Source organism: Schistocerca cancellata, chromosome 11 (assembly GCF_023864275.1).
Source record: "Schistocerca cancellata isolate TAMUIC-IGC-003103 chromosome 11, iqSchCanc2.1, whole genome shotgun sequence".
Taxonomy (NCBI): Eukaryota; Metazoa; Arthropoda; class Insecta; order Orthoptera; family Acrididae; genus Schistocerca; species Schistocerca cancellata.
Genome location: NC_064636.1, coordinates 60140005 through 60165225, shown reverse-complemented (window position 1 = coordinate 60165225; position 25221 = coordinate 60140005). Strand labels below are relative to the sequence as shown.

General features: G+C 45.2%; 1 protein-coding gene across 1 annotated transcript in view; it reads left to right on the top strand.

The window, feature by feature from the left end:
* LOC126108496 (ras-related protein Rab-18-like) overlaps nucleotides 1-24609 on the top strand; it is a 42743-nt gene extending 18134 nt beyond the window's left edge. The window contains exon 5 of the mRNA XM_049913752.1: nucleotides 24063-24609. Within this exon, the coding sequence (XP_049769709.1) occupies nucleotides 24063-24179 (117 nt within the window). The 3' untranslated portion in view covers nucleotides 24180-24609. The remainder of the gene's footprint in view (nucleotides 1-24062) is intronic.
* Nucleotides 24610-25221: the final 612 nt, after the last annotated feature.

Below are 25221 nucleotides of genomic sequence, written 5' to 3'. Positions count from 1 at the left end.
AGAAACCACACAGAAATAATAACTTCAAGAATTTTATTTTGCCCTGTGATAGCCCAGGCTTTTGCCGTTATTTTGAAAACAGATTTTGGAGATTATCCCGTGCCTTTCCTGTGATAATCAGTGTAATGGTGAACAATAGTTTTTCTACAAAGTGAAACAGAAAAATGGGAGTTAACAATTTCTCCCCATGTTCAGTTTATTTAATGGTATTAGGTAATTTTGTTTGCAATCCTTGTGTTTTATTGTTAGAATATATAACCACCAAATTTCAATACATATTTGGATAAAATATAAAAAAAGTGTGATTTAATTTCAAAATGGTAGCAAGTTAGAAACCTCCAAAATTTGAAATGCTATCAAATGAAAATGAAGGAAGATAAAATTCTTAAATCTGGTATGCTGACTTAACTCTGTAGGGAGGAAGAGTTTAAGTTCCATTATAATATGAGATAGTGGGTAATATGCCTAGGTTGAATTTACACCGAATGATGCTGATCTGTCAGTACATGAGTATTGCTTTTATTAAAATTTATTTATTACCACCATAGATATATTATTTGTGAGTTGCGACTGGTCATTATTGCAAAGTTAAGATTACACAAACATTTAGTTATGATAAGATTACAACAAATTAGCAATATTTAACAATTTTTTTTTACAAGTACGTGTTCACAAAACATTTCTTTTTGTGCAGTAGTGCATTGTTTAGGCAGTCCAGTTTGCTGTTTCATGTCAAAGAATACGTTCAAACTGTATAGTGCTTTTGGTTAGTTTGAGAAAACTTTCGTTCTGGTTTCAACAATTCCGTCTACTGCATTACAGTTTGTGAATGACTGAACATTTTAATAGCCACCGATGGAAAATTATCCTGTGTCATGGAGAGCTTGGCATGTTTGTTTTCCTTATTGTTTGTGTTATAATTTCTTACAACACTCTAGTTGCTGATTGTTCCATGATTTTCCTTCACTTACATGAAACAGTGGAAGTAGTACTGTCTGGAAATTGTCATTGCTCCTAGACACTGTTTATTTTTATTTTATTTTTTTTTAAATAAAGAAATAGTACATCCTGCAACTTGCAATGGGACCTGGGCAACACCTACTTTAACCAGTGCCAGTTGTAAACCATATGTTGAAATCAGATATGTGTAATACGCATGCCTTAATAAGAATTAGTTAATGTCAGGACATCACAGTAGTTGGCTTTGTCAAGTTACTAACAGTTACCCTCCACCTTAATTTATAGTGCAATTTAAAGTATGAGGGTTGACTGAAAAGTAATGCCTCCACCTTCGTAACTCTTCAACAGTTGGCAGCGTCGGTATGCGGCAGGTATGGGCTTGTTCAGTAGCCTCTTCTCTACAGCTCCAGTTGGTGGGAAGCTTTAGCATTGAACGGTTGTTTTGTTACAGTGTAAAGTATGGAACCTTGAACAAATGGTCAGTCAATGCGATCTAAGCGACGTGCAATCATTGAATTCTTGACAGCAGAAGGTGCCACCCCAAAGGAGATTCATCAGAGAATGAAAACAGTTTGTGGTGATTGTGTTGATTTGAGTACTGTGCGTTATGGGGCGAGTAAGTTTAAAGGTGTTGAGGTGGGAACATCTAACCTGCCTGACAGAGTTGGACGTCCTGTGACAGTAACCACAGAGTTTCACAAGCAAAATGTTGACAGATTGATTCAGGACAATCATTGTATCACTCAGAGAAATCGCAAGCACAATTGGCATTTCACATGAATGTGTGGGTCACGTTATTGCTTTGCTTGGCTATCAGAAGATCTGTGCACGATGGATACCCCGGATGCTGACTCGTGAAATGAAAGTTCACAGACATGAAATTTGCCAGGAACTCCTCTCACGTTAAAAGTGAGAACAATAGTGTTCCTCACAAAGAACATTGCTTTTTCTCCAGGGATTCCTCTGAGAGTTGCTGAAACATCTCTGTAATACTTGCTTGTTGATTGAACCTAATGGTACCAAATTTAGCAGTCTGCCTGTGAATTGCCTCAATGAAGGTGATTCCTTTCTCCATTCAATTGTGATAGGAGGTGAAACGTGGGTACACCATTACGACCTGGAGAAAAAATGTCAGTCTGTGGAATATCGACACAGACTTGCTCCAGAAAAGAAATTAAAGATGCGGCCCTCACTGCAAAAATTATGGCCACAGTGTTCTAGGATGCAGACGGTGTTACCCCTGTTGGTTTTGTTGATCGTGGAGCAACAATAAATTGAGCGTTACATCACAATGCTGCGAACTCTGAAATGACGGCTAACAAGGGTCGGAAAGGAAAAGGGAAATGTTTTCCTGTAGCGTGACAATGCCAGACCACACACTTCATGTGTCACCACAGCAGAACTTCAGAGACTGAATCTCATCAGCGTATGGCATCCTCCATCCAGTCCAGATTTAGCACTGTCTGACTTCCATCTGTTCCCAATAAAGAGACAATCTGCGGGGACATCATTACGCTTCTTATGAAGACAGTTGCAGGAATAGTGTCTACTTCTTCCATGACAGCTTCAGAAAGTATGTTCACTGTAGGCAGAAATGTATCCAATTGGCTGGTGATTACGTGAAAAGTGAATGTTGGTAATTAAAGATCACATTCTAAAGATTATTTTTGCGTTTGATTTATTAAAATATTGCCATCCAAACCCAATTAACGAAGATGGAGGCATTACTTTCCATTCAACCCTCATACTCTGCATCTGATAGAGAACAGATTGGACCGTGGCTACTGGCAGTATACCAGTGTGAGCTATTCAGGTATTGTCAGCATGCACAATGTTGCCGTATGCTGCACGAACCATTGTCTTCCACCCCCTTATGAGCCGTTGCAGTAGGGCATTTGTGTAACTTTCTGTTCTCAGTGTGTAAGTAGTCATTTAAATATTTCTTACAGTGCACAGTAAAGCATGTGCTAAAGCAAATGGATAGTCACTCACAGTTAGATAAACTGCAAAGCACAATCAGTAATGTGAGCTACATCAACACCTACGTCTATACTCCACAGGCTGCCGTACGGTGCTTGGCGAAGGGTACTGTATGCCACAAGTAGTTATTTCCTTTCCTGTTCCGTTCGCAGATAGAGCGAGGGAAAGACAACTGTCTATAAGCCTCATTAATAGTCCTAATTTCTCTCATCTTATGTTCATGGGCCTTACATGAAATGTTTGTTAGTGCCAATAGAATTGTTCTGCAGTCCGCCTAAAATACTGGTTTTCTAAATTTTGTCAATAGTGTTCCTCACAAAGAACATTGCTTTTTCTCCAGGGATTCCTCTGAGAGTTGCTGAAACATCTCTGTAATACTTCCTTGTTGATTGAACCTAATGGTACCAAATTTAGCAGTCTGCCTGTGAATTGCCTCAATGCCTTGCTTTAATTCACTCTTGGGGATCCCAAACACATGAGCAGTAATCAGGAAAGGGTCACACTAGTGTTCTAGACCAGTCTCCTTTATAGATGAACCACACATTCCTAAAATTCTCTCGATAAACTTAAACTGACCATTCACCTTCCCTACTATAATCCTTGCGTGCCTGTTCCATTTCATACCAGTTTTCAACGTTGCACCTAGATATTTAATTGAAGAGACTGTCATGTGACATACTACAAATGCCGTATTCGGACATTAAGGGTTCGTTTTTCTTGCTCATTTGCATTTTTTCTACATTTAGAGCTAGCTGCCATTCGTCACACCAACCGCAAATTTTGTCAAAGTTGCCTCATATCCTCCTACAGCCATTCAAGGACTTCATCTTCCTGTACCTTTGAGCCACACAAACATCTGGGAACCTGTTCTGTATGCTTATACCTCCGTTAAATGTCAGCAGTAGGGCACTGTGTCAAACACTTTTTGGAAATCTAGGAATATGGAATCTGCCATAGTCAGCAGGATTTTGTGTGAGAAAAGGGCAAGCTGAGTTTTGCACGAGTGATGCTTTCTAAAACCATGCTGATTTATCTACAAAAGTCTCAAGGAAATCTATTATGTTCCAACTGAGAATATGTTTGAGAACTCTGCAGCAAACGGTTGTTAATGATGTTGTTATGTAATTCTGTGAATATGTTCTTTCACCCTTCTCATATACAAGAGTCCCCTACACTTTTTTCCAGTCACTTGGGACTTTGAACTTTGAGAGAGATTTGTGACAAATGCAAGCTAAATAAGGGGGCAGTGCCTTAAAGTACTCTCAGTAAAACAAGGTTGGGACTCTGAGCCAGGTAACTTACTTGTTTTCAACTCTTCAGTTGTTGTTGCACTCCAGGGATGTCCGTTACTATGTCCTCCACATGGGAGTCAGTGCAGTGCTCAAATGAGTGTGTTTGTACGATCCTCCCATATGAACGATTTCTTAAATGTAAAATTTAGAACATCAGCTTATATTGCCACACCAGAGTTGTCAGCAAGTGACTAGATCGAAGCCTTTGACCCGCTTAGTTAATTTAGAGAACCAGAATTTTCTAGAGTTCTTGGCAAGGTCTTTTGCTAAGGTCTGATGGTGATATTTGTATGCTACGCCCATTGACAATTTCATGGGCCCATGAATCTCTGCTAACTTTTAACTGTTGTCATTTGGACATTCTATTTTTAACTGAGAGCGACTCAATCTTTGCTTCATTTGTATTTTACAAATTTTGGTATTAAATCACAGTGGGTGTTTTCCATCCTTAATCCACTTACTTGACACATACTTCTCTAGAGGGCGATTTAACCTTAACTCCTGTACTGAAACTACATGATGTCTATTCATTGTCCAAGTGGGGTGCTAGCTGCTTATCTGCTATCTCAAGCAAAAATACTCTCCTAGCCTTCTTACTGATTTATTGACTTTGGTAACCATCATAGTCTGATATCGTGACCACTAATCCCCCTCGCTGTACTGGCACCGTTGATAAAGTCTGATTGTTTGTAACTACAGATTGTAAAATGTTTCCATTGTGTATGGGCTCTCAAACTAGCTGAGGGAGACAGTTTTTGGAAAACATTTTCAAAAGTACTTCACAGGACTGTCTGCCTGCACCACCTCTAGCGAATCCATTTTAATAGGAATGGATGAAGATACAGCTACAGTATTTTCGTTCGAGCCATAAGCTCAACAGTTAAGCTTTACCAACTATGTGCCAGGCACTCCGTCTGTATTTATACCGGTACCCTTCCTTTTTCACGTGCTTCATGTGGTTTGAATAGATTGCTTATTTTACTTTGATCTGATAAGTGCCATTCTCTTTGTTATAGGTGTTTACGTCATTCTAAGCTGAAAATGCATTATTTTACTGCGTCATGTATTGTTTGTCGCATTCTGATAATGAGTGTTTGACCTGTTGTTGCTCGCGGCACGGCTTGCTTTTGTGCATGCTGCTGCCACTCGCACAGACACAGAGAGAGAGAGAGAGAGAGAGAGAGAGAGAGAGAGAGAGAGAGAGAGGAGAGGAGAGGAGAGGAGAATTGTCTCGTAAGCGAAACAATGGCAAGAGAGTTCTTTCTCTGTTTGAAAATCTTTGCAGACGCCTCTTTAGTACATTACATTACCGTGGTACAACAACAAAGTTAGGAAACTACTGCGAAAGCAAAGAGAGCTTCACTCCAAGTTTAAACGCAGCCAAAACCTCTCAGACAAACAGAAGCTAAACGATGTCAAAGTTAGCGTAAGGAGGGCTATGCGTGAAGCGTTCAGTGAATTCGAAAGTAAAATACTAGGTACCGACTTGACAGAAAATCCTAGGAAGTTCTGGTCTTACGTTAAATCAGTAAGTGGCTCGAAACATCATGTCCAGACACTCTGGGATGATGATGGCATTGAAACAGAGGATGACAAGCGTAAAGCTGAAATACTAAACACCTTTTTCCAAAGCTGTTTCACAGAGGAAGACCGCACTGCAGTTCCTTCTCTAAATCCTCGCACCAACGAAAAAATGGCTGACATTGAAATAAGTGTCCAAGGAATAGAAAAGCAACTGGAATCACTCAACAGAGGAAAGTCCACTGGACCTGACGGGATACCAATTCGATTCTACACAGAGTACGCGAAAGAACTTGCCCCCCTTCTAACAGCCGTGTACCGCAAGTCTCTAGAGGAACAGAAGGTTCCAAATGATTGGAAGAGAGCACAGGTGGTCCCGGTCTTCAAGAAGGGTCGTCGAGCAGATGCGCAAAACTATAGACCTATCTCTCTGACGTCGATCTGTTGTAGAATTTTAGAACATGTCTTTTGCTCGAGTATCATGTCGTTTTTGGAAACTCAGAATCTACTATGTAGGAATCAACATGGATTCCGGAAACAGCGATCGTGTGAAACCCAACTCGCATTATTTGTTCATGAAACCCAGAAAATATTAGATACAGGCTCCCAGGTGGATGCCGTTTTCCTTGACTTCCGGAAGGCGTTCGATACAGTTCCGCACTGTCGTCTGATAAACAAAGTAAGAGCCTACGGAGTATCGGACCAGCTGTGTGGCTGGATTGAAGAGTTGTTAGCAAACAGAACACAGCATGTTGTTCTCAATGGAGAGACATCTACAGACGTTAAAGTAACCTCTGGCGTGCCACAGGGGAGTGTTATGGGACCATTGCTTTTCACAATATATATAAATGACCTAGTAGATAGTGTCGGAAGTTCCATGCGGCTTTTCGCGGATGATGCTGTAGTATACAGAGAAGTTGCAGCATTAGAAAATTGTAGCGAAATGCAGGAAGATCTGCAGCGGATAGGCACTTGGTGCAGGGAGTGGCAACTGACCCTTAACATAGACAAATGTAATGTATTGCGAATACATAGAAAGAAGGATCCTTTATTGTATGATTATATGATAGCAGAACAAACACTGGTAGCAGTTACTTCTGTAAAATATCTGGGAGTATGCGTGCGGAACGATTTGAAGTGGAATGATCATATAAAATTAATTGTTGGTAAGGCGGGTACCAGGTTGAGATTCATTGGGAGAGTCCTTAGAAAATGTAGTCCATCAACAAAGGAGGTGGCTTACAAAACACTCGTTCGACCTATACTTGAGTATTGCTCATCAGTGTGGGATCCGTACTAGATCGGGTTGACGGAGGAGATAGAGAAGATCCAAAGAAGAGCGGCGCGTTTCGTCACAGGGTTATTTGGTAACCGTGATAGCGTTACGGAGATGTTTAACAAACTCAAGTGGCAGACTCTGCAAGAGAGGCGCTCTGCATCGCGGTGTAGCTTGCTCGCCAGGTTTCGAGAGGGTGCGTTTCTGGATGAGGTATCGAATATATTGCTTCCCCCTACTTATACCTCCCGAGGAGATCACGAATGTAAAATTAGAGAGATTAGAGCGCGCACAGAGGCTTTCAGACAGTCGTTCTTCCCGCGAACCATACGCGACTGGAACAGGAAAGGGAGATAATGACAGTGGCACGTAAAGTGCCCTCCGCCACACACCGTTGGGTGGCTTGCGGAGTATAAATGTAGATGTAGATGTAGATTCTGCACAGAAATTAGTCATCTTAGATTTAAAAATCTAGTCAGTTGTCGTGCTTCATTTCTATCACTATTCAGCATAAGAATAATACGAATATAAACATGACATGACACGTATATTCTTCCGTGTTGTTGTTTCACTCTAGTTTCGTAGTTTATTAGGCAGACAAGATTTAAATGAGATAGCAGCAAACACCTAGTATGGAGGCATATAGCCAGTTGCTTTTCCCTCGTTCTATTAGCTAGAAGAACAGGAAGGGAAATGGCCAGGGGTGGTGTAACATATACTCCACCACGCACTGTACTTTGGTGTGCAGAGTGTGTATGTGGGTTGCACTTGCAAAGAGATACAAGGTAGTAGTTTCAAATTGATAACAATGATGATTAATGATGATTCTGTTCTTGTGAATGATTCATTTTGTCATCATTTTAACTATTTTGAGACAGCTGGCATAGCCAGAGCCTCAGTGAGACTCGTGCGGTGTCTTGAATGTGTTAAATATGAAAGTTCCCACATTTCCTGTCTGTGAACGTTTTAATGTAACTTTTATATTTGTAAATACAGTATCTGGTAGAACGTTTGTCACGATCTGAACACCAAACACAAGTTAACGCTGTGGCTCGTGGTGTCCACTACAGTGGACAGCTGTTAATGGTCGCTTCTTTGGCATTTTCAATCAGTCCTGAGGCTGCAAATGCACCCAGTTCACTGCAGTGGGCACTCCCTACTGATGTTGTGTCTTAAGAGCATTTGCAGCCTCAAGACTGATTGAAAATGCCAGAAAATTGACCATTATAAGTTGTCCACTGCAGTGAAATTCGTGCACCACAGGGTTAATCATGTGCAAGGAGTCAGTTAAATTAGTGGTTGATGATTATTTACTTCTTTAAGGATACATTTACACAGGCAGAAATTTCAAATTGCTGACAGTATAGTTCCACAGTGTTGCCTGTCAAAGTTGCCAGCTACTGGAATTGTAACCACATTTTGGTAATATTACTGGCAACTGTTCGCCGGCAACATTTGTGGCAGTATATTTCTGGGCCAGAAATGTTTACTCGGGCTACAGGCTCACAGTTCTCTCGTGAGTTTGTGCGTGGTGCACACGGGGTCCTGAGCTTTTGCAGCCAATTCGTCCTTCCCTGGCTGCATTTCCTTCACCGTGCCCTCCATCCCTACCTATTCTCGGTCCTTCTTTGTTGCCCCTCCTTCCCCTCTCTCTGTGTTCTGATTTATATCGATCTGGATATCCACCTGGTTGCCTGTGTTGCTTTGCAATTTTGCTCCTTCCGCCTGTTATTTCATCCTTTTCAGTTTTTAGGTCGTCTCTTGTTTGACCTCTGCTTCAAAATTCCGTGTTTATAGTGCGAGCCTTTTGGGAAGAACTCCCTCTCTAGCACCTACGGTTTGGATTTCTCTCCCCTTCCTTCTCTCCTCCATTCCCTGCTGTAGCTCCCTTTCACCCTGCTAGGTCACCAGCATGTGTAACCAGTCCGTGTGGTGGGCTGTTGTGTACCCATAAGGCTGAGCCCTCTGACAACACAGGGCTCACACTACTGATACCTGAGCTATTCCCTTCCCATGTATGCCAAGGAGTGGTTGTCTTCATGGAGCATTGGAACTCCTGGCAGTGGCCACCGTGCCAAACAGCCTTGCTGCGGCTGGTTGGAGTCCACAGCGAGAGCCCCTGATCTGAGTTGGTGGTATCAGGGCGGATGCATGGCGCATGAAGCATATCAAATTGAAAAAATCCAGCCATTCTCAAACGGCCATCTCTTCTAATGGTGAAGGACCATTGAATGGTGCTTCATAGGACCTGCCAGCCTTCCCTTCCCTGGCTACACCATGGGAGAAGGGCCAGGCTCACTGTTTGTTCAAATGTTTGAGAATTCCTAAGGGACCAAACTGCTGAGGTAATCGGTCCCTAGACTTACACACTAGTTAAACTGACTTATGCTAAGAACATCACACACACCCAGGCCCGAGGGAGGACTCGAACCTCTGGCGGGAGGGGCCGCGCAGTCAGTGACGTGCGCCTCTAACCTCGCGGCCCAGGTTCACTGTCTTGGGATGAAACACTTTCCCCATGCCCTCATCTGTACTAGGACTGATGGGGACACATTCACTGCCACAAAGCCATTGTTTTTTTTCTTTTTTTCTTTTTTGAGGAAAATATTGAGGACAAGTTTGGTGGAGTGGAGTGTCTTAGTAAGATGCGGTCGGGATGCCTGTTGATCAAAGCTGCTTCTGCCACCCAACCCACAGCTCTTTGTGCCTGTGGTCGTCTTGGCATTGTCCCAGTGTCTATTACTCCACACCAGTCTCTGAATATGGTCCAGGGAGTAATTTTTAATAGGAACTGATGAGGAACTCCAGGCTAATCTGGAGTGGCATGGCATTCATTTTGTTAGACGTGTGCAGAGGGTTTGCAAAGACAACCGCACCAATACTGGTGCCTTCATTCTGGCTTTCGAGGGGATACCCTCCCAGAGAAGGTCGAGGTTATGTGCTACAGATGTGACATGAAGCTGTATGTCCCACCACCCACAAGGTGCTTTCGGTGTTTTCTTTTTGGGCATGTGCGTTCCCTCTGTATGGCAGACACTCTGTGTGTGGTGACTGGATACCCACTCCATGAAGGAAGGCACTGTGTTCCGCCACCTGTGTGTCATTTGTGCTGACCACCACTCCCCTCACTCACCGGATTGCCCAGTGTAAAAGAGAGAAAAGAAGATCCAAGAATATGTCCCTGGATCAGCTGTCTTATGCTGACGTTCACCAAAAGTATGAACGACTCCATCCAGAGTCACTACATTAAACTTTTGCCTCCGTTACATCCTTTCCTCCTCCTACCTCTTAGATACCGGAGCCCACTCCCCCATTCCCCTCTCTCCCTCCCCCCTCTCCCTCTCCTGCAGTTCTCACGATCTCCCGTCCAGGAGCCACTCCCCTCCCCAGCCGAAGAGTGCCCCTCTTCTTCGGTACCTGCCGATGATTGGGCTCCCTCCTGGAATCCCTTTCTCCAGCGTCTCTCAGGACAGAAGCCTCTTACCACCACTCGGACATGGCCATGAGACACACCATCCGTGTGCCCTACGTCGTCCGCTCTCTTTTGGTTCCAGATCTCACAGGTGCCTGTACTCCCTCTGGGCCCTGCCCCCCTCCACCTCTGGAGGAGGAGGAGGAGAAACATAAATCCTGGTGTCCTTGGAGGTGCCATCTCCCCCTTTGCAACCTGAGTCTGACATCTTATTTATGGATGTCACTCCATGCTTGACAGTGTCAGCCACTGACTGACATGTCATGACTTCTTCCTCAGCTTCATGTCTAACCTGGACTCTCGCCACATGATCTTCCAGTGAAATTGCAACAGATACTATTGTCGTCTACTGGAAATGCAATATCTTGCCGCCTCCTGTTCTGCATTCTGTCTTGTTCTTCAAGAAACACATTTCTGTGATGATCATTCTCCAACCTTTCATGGTTATTGGGAATTCTGTCAGAACTGTGCTAGTGCCGGGGTAGCATCTGGTGGGGTCTGCACCTTGGCTTCCTACAATGTCAGTAGCGACTGTAGCCCCCTACATACCAACCTGGAAGCAATAGTGGTTAGAGTGCAAATGACTCCGGCAATCACCAATTTGCAATGTGTACCTCCCTCCAGGTAGGTGTGTGTGTGTGTGTGTGTGTGTGTGTGTGTGTGTGTGTGTGTGTGTGTGTGTTTCTTTCCTACGAAAAGTATTAAGAGTGTAGCTCCAAGGTGAGCCTCTTGCATCGCAACCTCTCCCTGCAAACAAAGAACTAAGACTGAAAAATCTCTGAGAATGATCTCTCAGCTATCTCACACTCCTGCCCTGCTGCCTGTAAATGCTTAAAACATTTGATCTCACAAGACTCACACAGCTACAGAAAGTACTCACAAGCAACAATTGGACAGTAACTATCAACAAAAATTCGCTGCTAGTGTAAACAGTTGCCTGTGGCCTTGCTGCAGTGCTAACACTGGTTCCCATCAGATCAGTGAAATTAAGCACAGTCGGTCTGGGCTAGCACTTGGAAGGGTAACTACCTGCTTTGCCGATTGCTGTTGGCAAGTGTGGTGCACTCGGCCCTTGTGATGCAAACTGAGGATCTACTTGACTGAAAGTAGCAGCTTCAGTCTTGTAAACTGACATACGGCCAGGAGAGTGGTGTGCTGACCACACGCCGCTCCATATCTGCATCCTGTGACGCCTGTGGGCTGAGGATGACATGGTGGCTGGTCGATACCATTGGGCCTTCATGGACTGCAGAGGTGGAAATTTCTTAGTGTAAACAATTCTGTGAGTGCTATCTGAGAGTGCCAAACTGTCGGAGAGCAAAAAACACGCGCGTATCCCACCTTTTTATACAGGGCGGCACAGTTGAAAATAGCTCACCTTCCCTTTGATTGTGAATGCAATATTTCGACTTCTGAAAGAGAGTAAACAGCTACAACAATAGACAGTTTTATATGGTAATAGATTGTTAGCATTCTGCTATCATCATTTGTTTATTTCGTCAGAGATATTTCTCTTTGCAGTCTGCAAAATGACTTTCTTGATAGAAGAAAGAATTAAAATTGTGGAACAGGTTCAATTTAGGATGAGTAAAATTTTAGGGGTGAAGTATCCAGATAGAGGACTACCAGCAAAGAGGGCAATAGTCTATATAAAAATTGACACTTGTACAGATCTGTGCAAAATGTTAAAGGACGAAGAATTCCTTCAGTTAACATAAGAATTGTTATTGCAGACATTCGCTGAAGAATTATTCAGAGCCCAAAGAAGTCTACACACAAATTGGCCCAACAGGTGCACGTAAGTTGGAGGAGTTGCCAGCAGACATTGAAAAGTCTTGATTTGAAGCCATATCGTGTGACGGTTGTGCAGTAATAGGGGAGGATGACAGTCAGAAACCAGTAGATTACTGCACATGGCTTTTGAATAACGTAAATGAGGTTTGTTAGACCCTTTCCATTAGATCATGAGTGATGAAACAAGGTTTCATCTTTCCGGCCATGTGAATTCACAGAACATGAGGTACTGGGCAACAGAGAATCCTAACAGTGTGTGTCAGCAACCACTCTGTGATGAAAAAAATCAGCATTTGGTGTGGTGTGACTGGAATGTGAATCACTGAACAACATTGTTTGCTATTATCCTCAACACAGTTGCTTATATGAAAATTTTGACACATTTTGTGGTAAACTCATGGAATATGAAAGACAATACTGTTGCTTCCAGCAAGATGGGGCAATGTGCCACATGTCGTGTACCAGTGAAATGGGTCTATGATGTTTTCACTGAGGAACAAATTGTCAGCAAACATTTACGGTGGCCACTGTGTTCGCTTGATCTAAAATTGTGCGAATTTTTCAGATGGAGACACATGAAGAGTGAGGTCTAAGAGACAGATCCACATAAAATACTGAAACTGAAAGACATCAGCATTGAAGTTGTCACCATCAACTTTCAAATTTTACTCTGGGTATAGCTGAGTGGTTTACACATGAACAGCTGTGTATTGATGTTGCAGGGGGCCACTTTCAACATCTTCTGTAAATGCATTTTTCATTGTAAATGTGTAGTAACTCCATTTCAGCTCTCATTTCTATAATTTCACTGCATTTGCTTTATACTTACCCAAGCCACTTTTACCTGTACCATGACAGTATCAGTGAGAAAATCGTTTTCTTTGTATATATTACTATCTGTTCTGTAGGTCTGGCTGTAGATGTATTTATAAATTTTGTTGGCTTATTTCTGAATTCTTCTACACAACAGAAATATTGCCTCTACATTCGTACTCTGACTTTTGAACTTTTTCAGTGCTCAGATTATGTGACGAGGTACTGCAGCAGTTTTTGTTTCAAGAAAGAGGAAGCAGGGCTGAGAGTGAGAAGGAGGTATTTACAGATAAGGGCAGAGATAGGTATGGCCCGGCCATACGAATCGTTCTCCATCCTCTGTGGACACCTCAGAAACTGTCTAAAACAGCCTGCTCTGTCAGCAATATTGCCAAGCCATACTGCAATATTGCCATGTATTGCACTAGTTTTAATGACAACACTATTGTGACCACAAGTTGCCATAAAATATGGCCCATGTAAATGCACATCCATTGTTTACAATAACCAGACTGGATTCATTCAGTTCTCATCCTGAATGAGAGACCCAACCTAATTTCTGAGCAACATTTTGTATGGTGGGTTTATTACTTCTGTTGTTTGTTTTCCCCCAGAGTGCTTAAAATATGCCATTGTTAAGCCTCTACGTTAGAACAAGGTCTTGACAGATGTCACCAAGTATCACTCCTTGGATACTTGGAAAGATAATTTACCCAAGGGTTGTCACTTGCCCTGTAGGTATGGGATACTTAGTTTAGATTTCAGAAGGGGCACCTTGTTGATGCAGCTAACTATATTTTCACTGAGCATGTCGTCGTCGTCGTCTTCAGTCCTGAGACTGGTTTGATACAGCTCTCAGTGCTACTCTATCCTGTGCAAGCTTCATCTCCCAGTACCTACTGCAGCCTGCATCCTTCTGAATCTGCTTAGTGTATTCATCTCTTGGTCTCCCTCTGATTTTTACCCTCCACGCTGCCCTCCAATACTAAATTGGTGATCCCTCGATGTCTCAGAACATGGCCTACCTGCTGATCCTTTCTTCCAGTCAAGTTGTGCCACACTCCTCTTCTCCCCAATCCTATTAAATACTTCCTCATTAGTTATGTGATCTACCCATTTAATCTTCAGCATTCTTCTGTAGCACCACATTTCGAAAGCTTCTATTCTCTTCTTGTCTAAGCTATTTATCGTCCACATTTCACTTACATACAAGGCTATACTCCATACAAATACTTTCAGAAATGCCTTCCTGACATTTAAATCTATACTCGATGTTCACAAATTTTTCTTCAGAAACGTTTCCTTGCCATCACCGGTCTACATTTTATATCCTCTCTACTTAGACCATCATCAGTTATTTTGCTCCCCAAATAGCAAAACTCCTTTACTACTTTAAGTGTCTCATTTCCTAATCTAATTCCCTCAGCATCAACCGACTTTATTCGACTACATTCCATTATCCTCATTTTGCTTTTGTTGATGTTCATCTTATATCCTCCTTTCAAGACACTGTCCATTCCATTCAACTGCTCTTCCAAGTCGCTTGCTGTCTCTGACAGAATTACAATGTCATCGGCGAACCTCAAAGTTTTTATTTCTACTCCGTCGATTTTAATACCTACTCCGAACTTTTCTTTTGTTTCCTTTATTGCTTGCTCAATATACAGATTGAATAACATCGGGGAGAGGCTACAACCCTGTCTTACACCTTTCCCAACCACTGCTTCCCTTTCATGCCCCTCGACTCTTATAACTGCCATCTGGTTTCTGTACAAATTGTAAATAGCCTTTCGCTCCCTGTATTTTACCCCTGCCACCTTCAGAATTTGAAAGAGAGTATTCCAATCAACATTGTCAAAAGCATTTCTCTAAGTCTACAAATGCTGGAAATGTAGGTTTGCCTTTCCTTAATCTTTCTTATAAGATAAGTCGTAGGGTCAGTATTGTCTCACGTGTTCCAACATTTCTATGGAATCCAAACTGATCTTCCCCGAGGTCGGCTTCTATCAGTTTTCCATTCGTCTGTAAAGAATTCGCGTTAGTATTTTGCAGCTGTGACTTATTAAACTGATAGTTCGGTAATTTTCACATTTGTCAACACCTGCTTTCTTTGGGATTGGGATTATTATATTTTTCTTGAAGTCTGAGGGTATTTTGCCTGTCTCGTACATCTTGCTCACCAGATGGTAGAGTTTTGTCAGGACTGGCTCTCCCAAGGCTGTCAGTAGTTCTAATGGAATGTTGTCTACTCCCGGGGCCTTGTTTCGACTCGGGTCTTTTAGTACTCTGTCAAACTCTTCACGCAGTATCGTATCTCCCATTTCATCTTCATCCTCTTCCATTTCCATAATATTGTCCTCAAGTACATAGCCCTTGTATAGACCCTCTATAGACCCCTTCCACCTTTCGGCTTTCCCCTCTTTGCTTAGAACTGGGTTTCCATCTGAGCTCTTGATGTTCATACAAGTGGTTCTCTTATCTCCAAAGGTCTCTTTAATTTTCCTGTACGCAGTATCTATCTTACCCCTTGTGAGATAAGCCTCTACATCCTTACATTTGTCCTCTAGCCATCCCTGCTTAGCCATTTTGCACTTCCTGTCGATCTCATTTTTTAGACATTTGTATTCCTTCTTGCCTGCTTCATTTACTGCATTTTTATATTTTCTCCTTTCATCAATAAAATTAAATATCTCTTCTATTACCCAAGGATTTCTACTAGCCCTCGTCTTTTTACCTACTTCATCCACTGCTGCCTTCACTACTTCATCCCTCAGAACCCACCGCTGCGGGTCCGGGGATTAGAATAGGCCCGAGGTATTCCTGCCTGTCGTAAGAGGCGACTTAAAGGAGTCCATCCCCCTCACGGGGGTAGCTAGCGCCTGCGTCCGGAGACGGACGGTTCCACGACCTATAATTGTGGTCTTTTTGGTTTTTCACTTCTCGTTTCTTCCTTCCTTTTGTTGGTTCCTTTCTTTGCTCTTCTCCACCTCACTGTCTTCCTTACTCTTTCCCTTGACTTCTCCTTGCCTTCTTCTCCTTGCCTTCTCATTGCCTTCTTCTCATTGCCTTCTTCTCATTGCCTTCTTCTCATTGCCTTCTTCTCATTGCCTTCTTCTCATTGCCTTCTTCTCCTTGCCTTCTTCTCCTTGCCTTCTTCTCCTTGCCTTCTTCTCCTTGCCTTCTTCTCCTTGCCTTCTTCTCCTTGCCTTCTTCTCCTTGCCTTCTTCTCCTTGCCTTCTTCTCCTTGCCTTCTTCTCCTTGCCTTCTTCTCCTTGCCTTCTTCTCCTTGCCTTCTTCTCCTTGCCTTCTTCTCCTTGCCTTCTTCTCCTTGCCTTCTTCTCCTTGCCTTCTTCTCCTTGCCTTCTTCTCCTTGCCTTCTTCTCCTTGCCTTCTTCTCCTTGCCTTCTTCTCCTTGCCTTCTTCTCCTTGCCTTCTTCTCCTTGCCTTCTTCTCCTTGCCTTCTTCTCCTTGCCTTCTTCTCCTTGCCTTCTTCTCCTTGCCTTCTTCTCCTTGCCTTCTTCTCCTTGCCTTCTTCTCCTTGCCTTCTTCTCCTTGCCTTCTTCTCCTTGCCTTCTTCTCCTTGCCTTCTTCTCCTTGCCTTCTTCTCCTTGCCTTCTTCTCCTTGCCTTCTTCTCCTTGCCTTCTTCTCCTTGCCTTCTTCTCCTTGCCTTCTTCTCCTTGCCTTCTTCTCCTTGCCTTCTTCTCCTTGCCTTCTTCTCCTTGCCTTCTTCTCCTTGCCTTCTTCTCCTTGCCTTCTTCTCCTTGCCTTCTTCTCCTTGCCTTCTTCTCCTTGCCTTCTTCTCCTTGCCTTCTTCTCCTTGCCTTCTTCTCCTTGCCTTCTTCTCCTTGCCTTCTTCTCCTTGCCTTCTTCTCCTTGCCTTCTTCTCCTTGCCTTCTTCTCCTTGCCTTCTTCTCCTTGCCTTCTTCTCCTTGCCTTCTTCTCCTTGCCTTCTTCTCCTTGCCTTCTTCTCCTTGCCTTATTCTCCTTGCCTTCTTCTCCTTGCCTTATTCTCCTTGCCTTATTCTCCTTGCCTTATTCTCCTTGCCTTATTCTCCTTGCCTTATTCTCCTTGCCTTATTCTCCTTGCCTTATTCTCCTTGCCTTATTCTCCTTGCCTTATTCTCCTTGCCTTATTCTCCTTGCCTTCTTCTCCTTGCCTTCTCTGGTCTCCGCCTCGGCGTTTGAGACAGTCTGTCCTCTTTCTCCCTCTCTCTCTTCTTTTTCCTCTTCTTCCTTCCTCCCTGTGCGTGCCTGAAGGCCGACCCACGCGTTCGCACGCGTAGCCGAAGACTGGGTAACGCGTAATTCCCCGCGCTGGGTAGACATGTAAGGCACGCGCGTACCCCCTGGTAAAGGCCAGGCCCGGGGAGGGGTGATTGCCTGAGCTGATACCTTCTGACCATGCCGATTGGTCCCTCCGTCTGTTTCTCGGGAGGTGTGACCTGAGGTGTAAACATTCACCTAAGGCGGGAGTGCCCTCTGAGAGGGTCCCCACAAGGAAAGAGCGCGCCATCGGAGACGCTGGCAATCATGGGGGATTCCTCCGCAATGGATTCCACTCCATCTCTCTCGACTTCTGCCCAAAAACGGAAACGTGACCAGCCACCAGTGACAAAAGTACTACCGCCTGCCCCACAGTTCCTCTTCGTTTCTCGATCTGAGGACGGAAAGGATTTTTCCTCTGTCAACCCTTTCGTTATTCAGAAGGGCGTAGATGCCATAGCCGGATCTGTCAAATCTTGTACCAGGTTGCGTAACGGCACCTTATTACTAGAAACTGAGAGTGCCTTTCAGGCACAAAAACTGCTTCGGGCTACACTCCTGTACACGTTCCCTGTCCGGGTGGAGGCCCACCGAACTTTGAATTCGTCTCGTGGTGTAGTCTATACTAGCTCCCTCGACGGATTGACTGATGAGGAGCTTCAATCTTTCCTCGCTGAGCAGGGCGTGACGGCTGTCCATAGGGTCATGAAAAAGGTCAACAATGCCCTTGTACCGACCCGGACACTTTTCTTGACCTTCGATAGTGTTACGCTGCCATCGCGCATCAAGGCGGGCTACGAGGTTATTTCTGTTCGCCCCTATGTCCCGACACCTACGCGCTGCTACCAGTGTCAGCATTTCAATCACACTCGACAGTCTTGTTCCAATGCGGCTAAATGTCACTTGTGGCAGGGATGCCCATGAGGGTGACTGTCCACCTCCGTCTCCTCGTTGTGTGAACTGTCAGGGTGACCATGCCGCATCCTCCCGCGACTGTCCTGTCTATAAGGAAGAACGCTGTATCCAAGAAATTCGGGTCAAAGAGAAAGTGTCCACCTCGGCTGCTCGCAAGCTATTGGCTAGTAGGAAGCCCACGCTGCTCCCAGCGGGGAAATATAGTACTGTCCTCGCCTCTCCTCGGACTACCAGGGAGGTAGCAACCCAGACATGCGATCTGACCTTCAGCACCACGGTCGTCCGTTCGGCCAGTGCTAAGATCGCGCGGTCGACGTCTCCTCTTCCTCCCATCACCCCACAGACACCAGCCCCTTCCTCAGCTTCTGCTAAGACGAAGACCCCGAAGTCAGATGCACGGGCCTTCAAGAAGGAACCATCCCGTGCAGACTTCCTCCGTACCTCGACCTCCCAGCCTTCGACCGGTACTTCCATCAAACGTCCTTCCAAAAAGGCGCATAGGAAGCACAGTTCTCCTTCTCCGCCACGGCGCATTTCTTCTCCTGCGCCACCCAGCGGTTGCCGCCCCAGGCCGTCGTCCGTTTCGCCTGGCCGCACCGCTGGTAGCCGTACATCTGGCCGTTCACCGGCGGAGGAAGCTCCCCCTCCCGGCCATCCTCCCGAGATGGCCGATGACCCTATAGACCCAATGGACGATGACTGTCCGCCTACTGAAAGCGGCGGCAGTGCTCGCTCGAAGCCAGGCCCTAAGCGGCCTTCGAGGTGACCCCTTCTCCCATCTTCCTTTTCTTACGATGGCACTTATTCACTGGAATATTCGCAGCATTCGCTCCAACCGAGAGGACTTGAAGTTGCTGCTCCGCTTGCACCGTCCGCTCGTCGTAGCCCTCCAGGAAACGAAGCTACGCCCATGCGATCAAATTGCCTTGGCACACTACACCTCTGTGCGTTTTGACCTACCCCCTGTGGTAGGTATCCCAGCTCATGGAGGGGTTATGTTGCTGGTCCGGGATGATATTTACTACAATCCCATCACGTTGCACACCGGCCTGCAGGCAGTTGTTTTCCGCATTACTCTCCCCACTTTTACGTTTTCCTTTTGTACCGTTTACACTCCATCGTCATCTGCCGTTACCAGGGCAGACATGATGCAACTTATTGCTCAGCTACCTGCACCATTTTTGTTAACTGGAGACTTCAATGCCCACCATCCCCTTTGGGGCTCTCCAGCATCCTGCCCGAGGGGCTCCTTGTTAGCAGACCTTTTCAACCAGCTCAATCTTGTCTGCCTCAATACTGGCGCCCCTACTTTTCTTTCGGACACATCTCACACCTATTCCCATTTAGACCTCTCTATATGTACTCCCCAACTTGCACGCCGGTTTGAGTGGTATGCACTTTCTGATACATATTCGAGCGACCACTTCCCGTGTGTTATCCATCTCCTGCAGCATACCCCCTCTCCGTGCTTCTCTAATTGGACCATCTCCAAGGCAGACTGGGGGCTCTTCTCTTCCAGGGCGACCTTTCAGGATCAAACCTTCACAAGCTGCGATCGTCAGGTCGCACACCTCACTGAAGTCATTCTCGCTGCTGCTGAATATTCCATCCCTCACCCTCCCTCTTCTCCACGTCATGTACCGGTCCCCTGGTGGACCGCAGCATGTAGAGACGCTTTACGTGCTCGTCGACGTGCTTTACGCACATTTAAACGCCACCCTACAGTGGCGAATTGTATCAGTTATAAACGATTACGTGCTCAGTGTCGTCGTATTATCAAAGAAAGCAAGAAAGCCAGCTGGGCTGCTTTCACAAGCACCTTCAACAGTTTTACTCCTTCTTCCGTTGTCTGGGGTAGCCTGTGCCGGCTATCTGGCACTAAGGTCCACTCACCAGTATCTGGCTTGAAGGTCACGAATGACGTCCTTGTGGCCCCTGAGGCTGTCTCCAATGCCTTCGGCCGCTTTTTCGCAGAGGTTTCGAGCTCCGCTCATTACCACCCTGCCTTCCTCCCCCGCAAACAGGCAGAGGAGGCTAGGCCACCTAACTTCCGCTCCTTGAATTGTGAAAGTTATAATGCCCCATTCACCATGCGGGAACTCGAAAACGCACTTGGCCGATCACGGTCCTCCGCTCCAGGGCCTGATTCTATTCATATTCAGATGCTGAAGAACCTTTCTCCTGCGGGTAAAGGTTTTCTTCTTCGTACATACAATCGCATCTGGATTGAGGGACATGTTCCCGCATGCTGGCGTGAGTCTATTGTTGTCCCGATTCCTAAGCCGGGGAAGGACAAGCACTTGCCTTCCAGTTATCGACCTATCTCGCTTACCAGCTGTGTCTGTAAAGTGATGGAGCGAATGGTTAACTCTCGATTGGTTTGGCTGCTCGAGTTTCGACGCCTACTTACCAATGTACAATGTGGATTTCGTAGGCGCCGCTCTGCTGTTGACCATCTGGTTACCTTGTCGACCTTCATTATGAATAACTTCTTGCGGAAGCGCCCGACCGCGGCTGTGTTCTTTGATTTGGAGAAGGCTTAAGACACCTGTTGGAGGGCGGCATTCTCCGCACCATGCATACATGGGGCCTTCGCGGTCGCCTCCCTCTTTTTATTCGTTCCTTTTTAATGGATCGACAGTTCAGGGTACGTGTGGGTTCTGTCCTGTCCGACACCTTTCGCCAGGAGAATGGGGTGCCACAGGACTCAGTTTTGAGTGTCGCTCTCTTCGCCATCGCGATCAATCCAATAATGGATTGCCTCCCAGCTGATGTATCAGGCTCCCTTTTCGTGGACGATTTTACCATCTATTGCAACGCGCAGTGTACACGTGTCCTGGAGTGCTGTCTTCAGCGTTCTCTTGACCGTCTTTACTCCTGGAGTGTCGCCAATGGCTTCCGTTTTTCTGCCGAGAAGACGGTCTGTATTAACTTCTGGCGCTACAAAGAGTTTCTCCCACCGTCCTTACGACTCGGTCCCGTTGCTCTCCCAATCGTGGAGACAACCAAATTTTTAGGCCTTACCTTTGACAGGAAACTTAGCTGGTCTCCACATGTGTCATATTTGGCCGCCCGTTGTACCCGTTCTTTAAATGTCCTCCATGTTCTCAGTGGTATGTCGTGGGGAGCGGATCGAACTGTCCTACTTAGTCTATATCGGTCGATCGTCCGCTCCAAGCTGGATTATGGGAGCTTCGTATACTCCTCTGCATGGCCATCCATCTTACGCCGCCTCAACTCCATACAACATCGGGGTTTACGACTTGCGATCGGAGCATTTTATACCAGTCCCGTAGAGAGTCTTCATGCTGATGCTGGCGAATTGCCACTCACCTACCGGCGCGATATACTGCTTTGTCGGTATGCCTGTCGGCTACTGTCAATGCCCGACCATCCGTCTTATCGTTCCTTTTTTGACGACCCTCTTGACCGTCAATACGGGTTGTCTGTCTCTGCCCTGCTACCCCCTGGAGTTCGCTTTCGTCGCCTCCTTCAACACCTTAATTTTTCACTCCCTGCAACCTTTCGAGTGGGCGAGAGCCGCACGCCACCTTGGCTCCAGGCTCAGGTCCGTGTTCACCTTGACCTCAGCTCGCTCCCAAAAGAGGTTACCCCCGGTTCGGTCTACCACTCCCGTTTTTTGGAACTTCGTTCGAAGTTCATCAACATGACTTCCATATATACAGATGGCTCTAAGACCAATGACGGGGTCAGGTGTTCCTTTATTGTCGGGGCACAAAGTTTCAAATACCGGCTCCATGGCCATTGTTCGGTCTTCACAGCTGAGCTCTTTGCCCTCTACCAGGCTGTTCTTTACATCTGCCGCCACCGACATTCTGCTTATGTCATCTGCTCAGATTCCCTGAGCGCCATCCAGAGCCTCAGTGATCCGTACCCGGTTCACCCTTTCGTACACCGGATCCAACGCTCTCTTCAGCAGCTGGTGGACGTCGGTTCTCCGATTAGCCTTATGTGGGTTCCTGGCCATGTCGGTATCCCTGGGAACGAAGCTGCAGATGCCGCGGCCAAGGCTGCGGTCCTCCAGCCTCGGACAGCTTCTTGTTGTGTCCCTTCGTCCGATTTTAGCAGGGTCATTTGTCGGCGCATCTTATCGCGATGGCATGCCGATTGGGCTGCACTTACCGACAACAAGCTTCGGGCCTTAAAACCTCTTCCCGTGGCTTGGACGTCCTCCTCACGCCCTTCTCGGTGGGAGGAGGTAGTTTTGGCCCAGTTAAGAATTGGACACTGCCGTTTCAGCCATCGCCATCTGCTGACGGCTGCGCCGGCGCCGTTCTGCCCATGTGAGCAATTGCTGACGGTCCGCCACATTTTACTGTCGTGTCCGGATTTTAACGCACTGCGTCTCGATCTTAACCTGCCATGTACTTTAGATGCCGTTTTAGCAGATGACCCACGAGCAGCTGCTCGTGTTCTTCGTTTTATCAATTTGACAAACCTCACTAAGGACATTTGATGATGCTGTTTTTTAATCCTATGCCTGTCAGTCTGTCTTTTATCGTGTTTTCCCTTTTAGTTGTTGTTTTAAACTTGTGCCTCGCGGTGCATTCTTAACGTCGTCAGGGCGCTAATGACCATTGAAGTTGTGCGCCCTAAAACCACAAAAAAAACAAAAAACAAAAAACAGACATATGACTGCCACCTCTGGTAGCTCGGGCCAGAGTGCAACTATCACTTGGGATGGAAGCAGCAGTCTGTAGGGGAAGGGGAAGGGATAGTAGTGTGCAGGTGGGGGGAGGGAGGAGGGGGGAGGAATGCTGTCTGGTGTAGTGTGCAAGGACTAGACTGCTGACAGCTGTGGCACCAGGAGGTTGCGGGGCAGGGAGATGGGAAAAAAGGAGAGGAGTGGGGAAGGGGAATGATGGGCGAGCTTGTTGGCAAAGGGTGGAAAACAATGAGGGTGGGTGAAGAGAATGTTGAGGAGATAATTGCTCAGAGGGGTTGGAAACTGTTTACTGTAGGGTGTGGGGGCAGCTGAACATAATACGCTGAGTGTCACTGGTTGCTTCACAACCCGAGTGTTCTGCTGTTTTCCCCACCTCCCTGACCCACAACCTCCTGACTCTGGTCCTTTTGGCATTCTAATTCCTGCACGTTCAATCAGACTGCACTCCTCTCCCTCCCTGACCTGAAGTCTATCCCTTTTTCTTCCCCCTCCCTTCCATATTGCTGCTTTGCATTCTTGCCCGAGATGGAGAAGTTGGTGATCGTGTTTGCGTGAGGTGTGCTTGCTTATGTACAAATTGTGTGTGTTTCTCTTTTGCTGCTGAATTTTGTGGCTGAAAGCTTTGTGTAAGTGTCTTTCAATTGCACTTGTCTGTAACTTAATGTCATCTTTTTGGAAAGTAGCAATCTTTGTTTTTCTACATGTCAATAGTCCTACCTTGAGTTTCCATTGTTTTTTAATGATTTTAATTACTTTCAAATTACTTGTTTGCAATGTGTTATCAACAGTGATAATGGTAATGATAGCAGAATTTTAGGAGCATTAAGAGGCTGGAATGGGTTTAAACATTCCTATTAGTTAGTGTCTACATGAGGCATAAGGAATACATTGTGAAAGTTTATTTCATGATCACAGTTTCCAAAGTATAATATTACTAATATTGCTCATGTTTGGCTATGTGTAAGATTGTTTTTGGTGTGCTATTATCTTATCAAATAATTAGGGAACTGCTGGTAATAAGCTTCAAAGAAGTGATAAGGTCCTAGCTGTTAAGTTTGAAGTATAACCACAAAACTACTCATTCACAGATAATTGAACAGCCTGGCCTGTGGGAGACAGGAGGTCCGGGTTCGATCCACGTGCGAGAAGAGGACAGTGGTGAAGGTGCTCCGGCTTGTGCTGGGTGGAAGTGCCAGCTCGTCTGAGGTCTGCAGCCGGCGCATCCGCCATCTGGGAGGGGTGTGCCAGGACGCTCGCACTTGTGTAAATGGAGGCGTATCTGGAGACTCCTACTGATATGGCATCACGTCCTATCAGTTCTCATTTTGTTACACTGACTAACAAGTTGTGTTGCAATGGAGTCGTAATGTCATTGGGAAGAGCGGGTGGGAGGGGGCTAAGAGAGATGTAACAACTGTATCATATGGTTGATTTTTAAACTGTCATTTTTATCAGTACTGTCTTGTGCAGTCTTGTTTACAAATGGATGCTTTTTAGAAGTTTAAATGCATGTTGGATATTAATTTTGTATAATTGTGTAGTCCACAGCACTTGGTAAATTATATGTATATAGCATAATGCATTTTTGTATGTTTCATTATGTAGAAATCTGAAATAAATTTTGCGAAGCTCGTACCTGTTACACGTTGGCCTAACAGCTGTCTTGTGAATGCAGAGAAAGAGCAATGTTGTAGTGGGCATTCCCTGTATTGGGCCTGTTCGTCATCTTTGTAACACTGTTGTTGTTATTATTATTATTATTATTATTATTATTATTATTATTATTACTATTACTATTATTTTTGCTACTAATATTACTATCAATAATAATAAAAGGATATTTAAAAGCACTGAGTGTGGGACCATGATGAAAAAGAACTGTTTTATGTTGAGAAATGTGATGGTATTTATAACTGTTTATTACAGTCAGGTTGTCATTAGACGCCAACTTCAAACCTCTGCAGCTCTGTTACAGCATAACGTGTTAGCTTCAGTGCTATTTATGGGTTGGCTCAACATAAGATACTTATTCCACTGCAAAATTAAGAAATTACAACTGTGACTATAACCAAAAGGTTTAAAATTTACATGAATGCTGAGTATTTTAATTTGATTTATCATACACTTTTTATAGTACATAACCACACCTGATGTGTTCTAGGTTTTGGTCTTAAAACATGTGGTTATGCATGCAATACTAGATCACTTCTGGTGATGTAGTCCCACTGCAAACTTGGAATTGAGGTT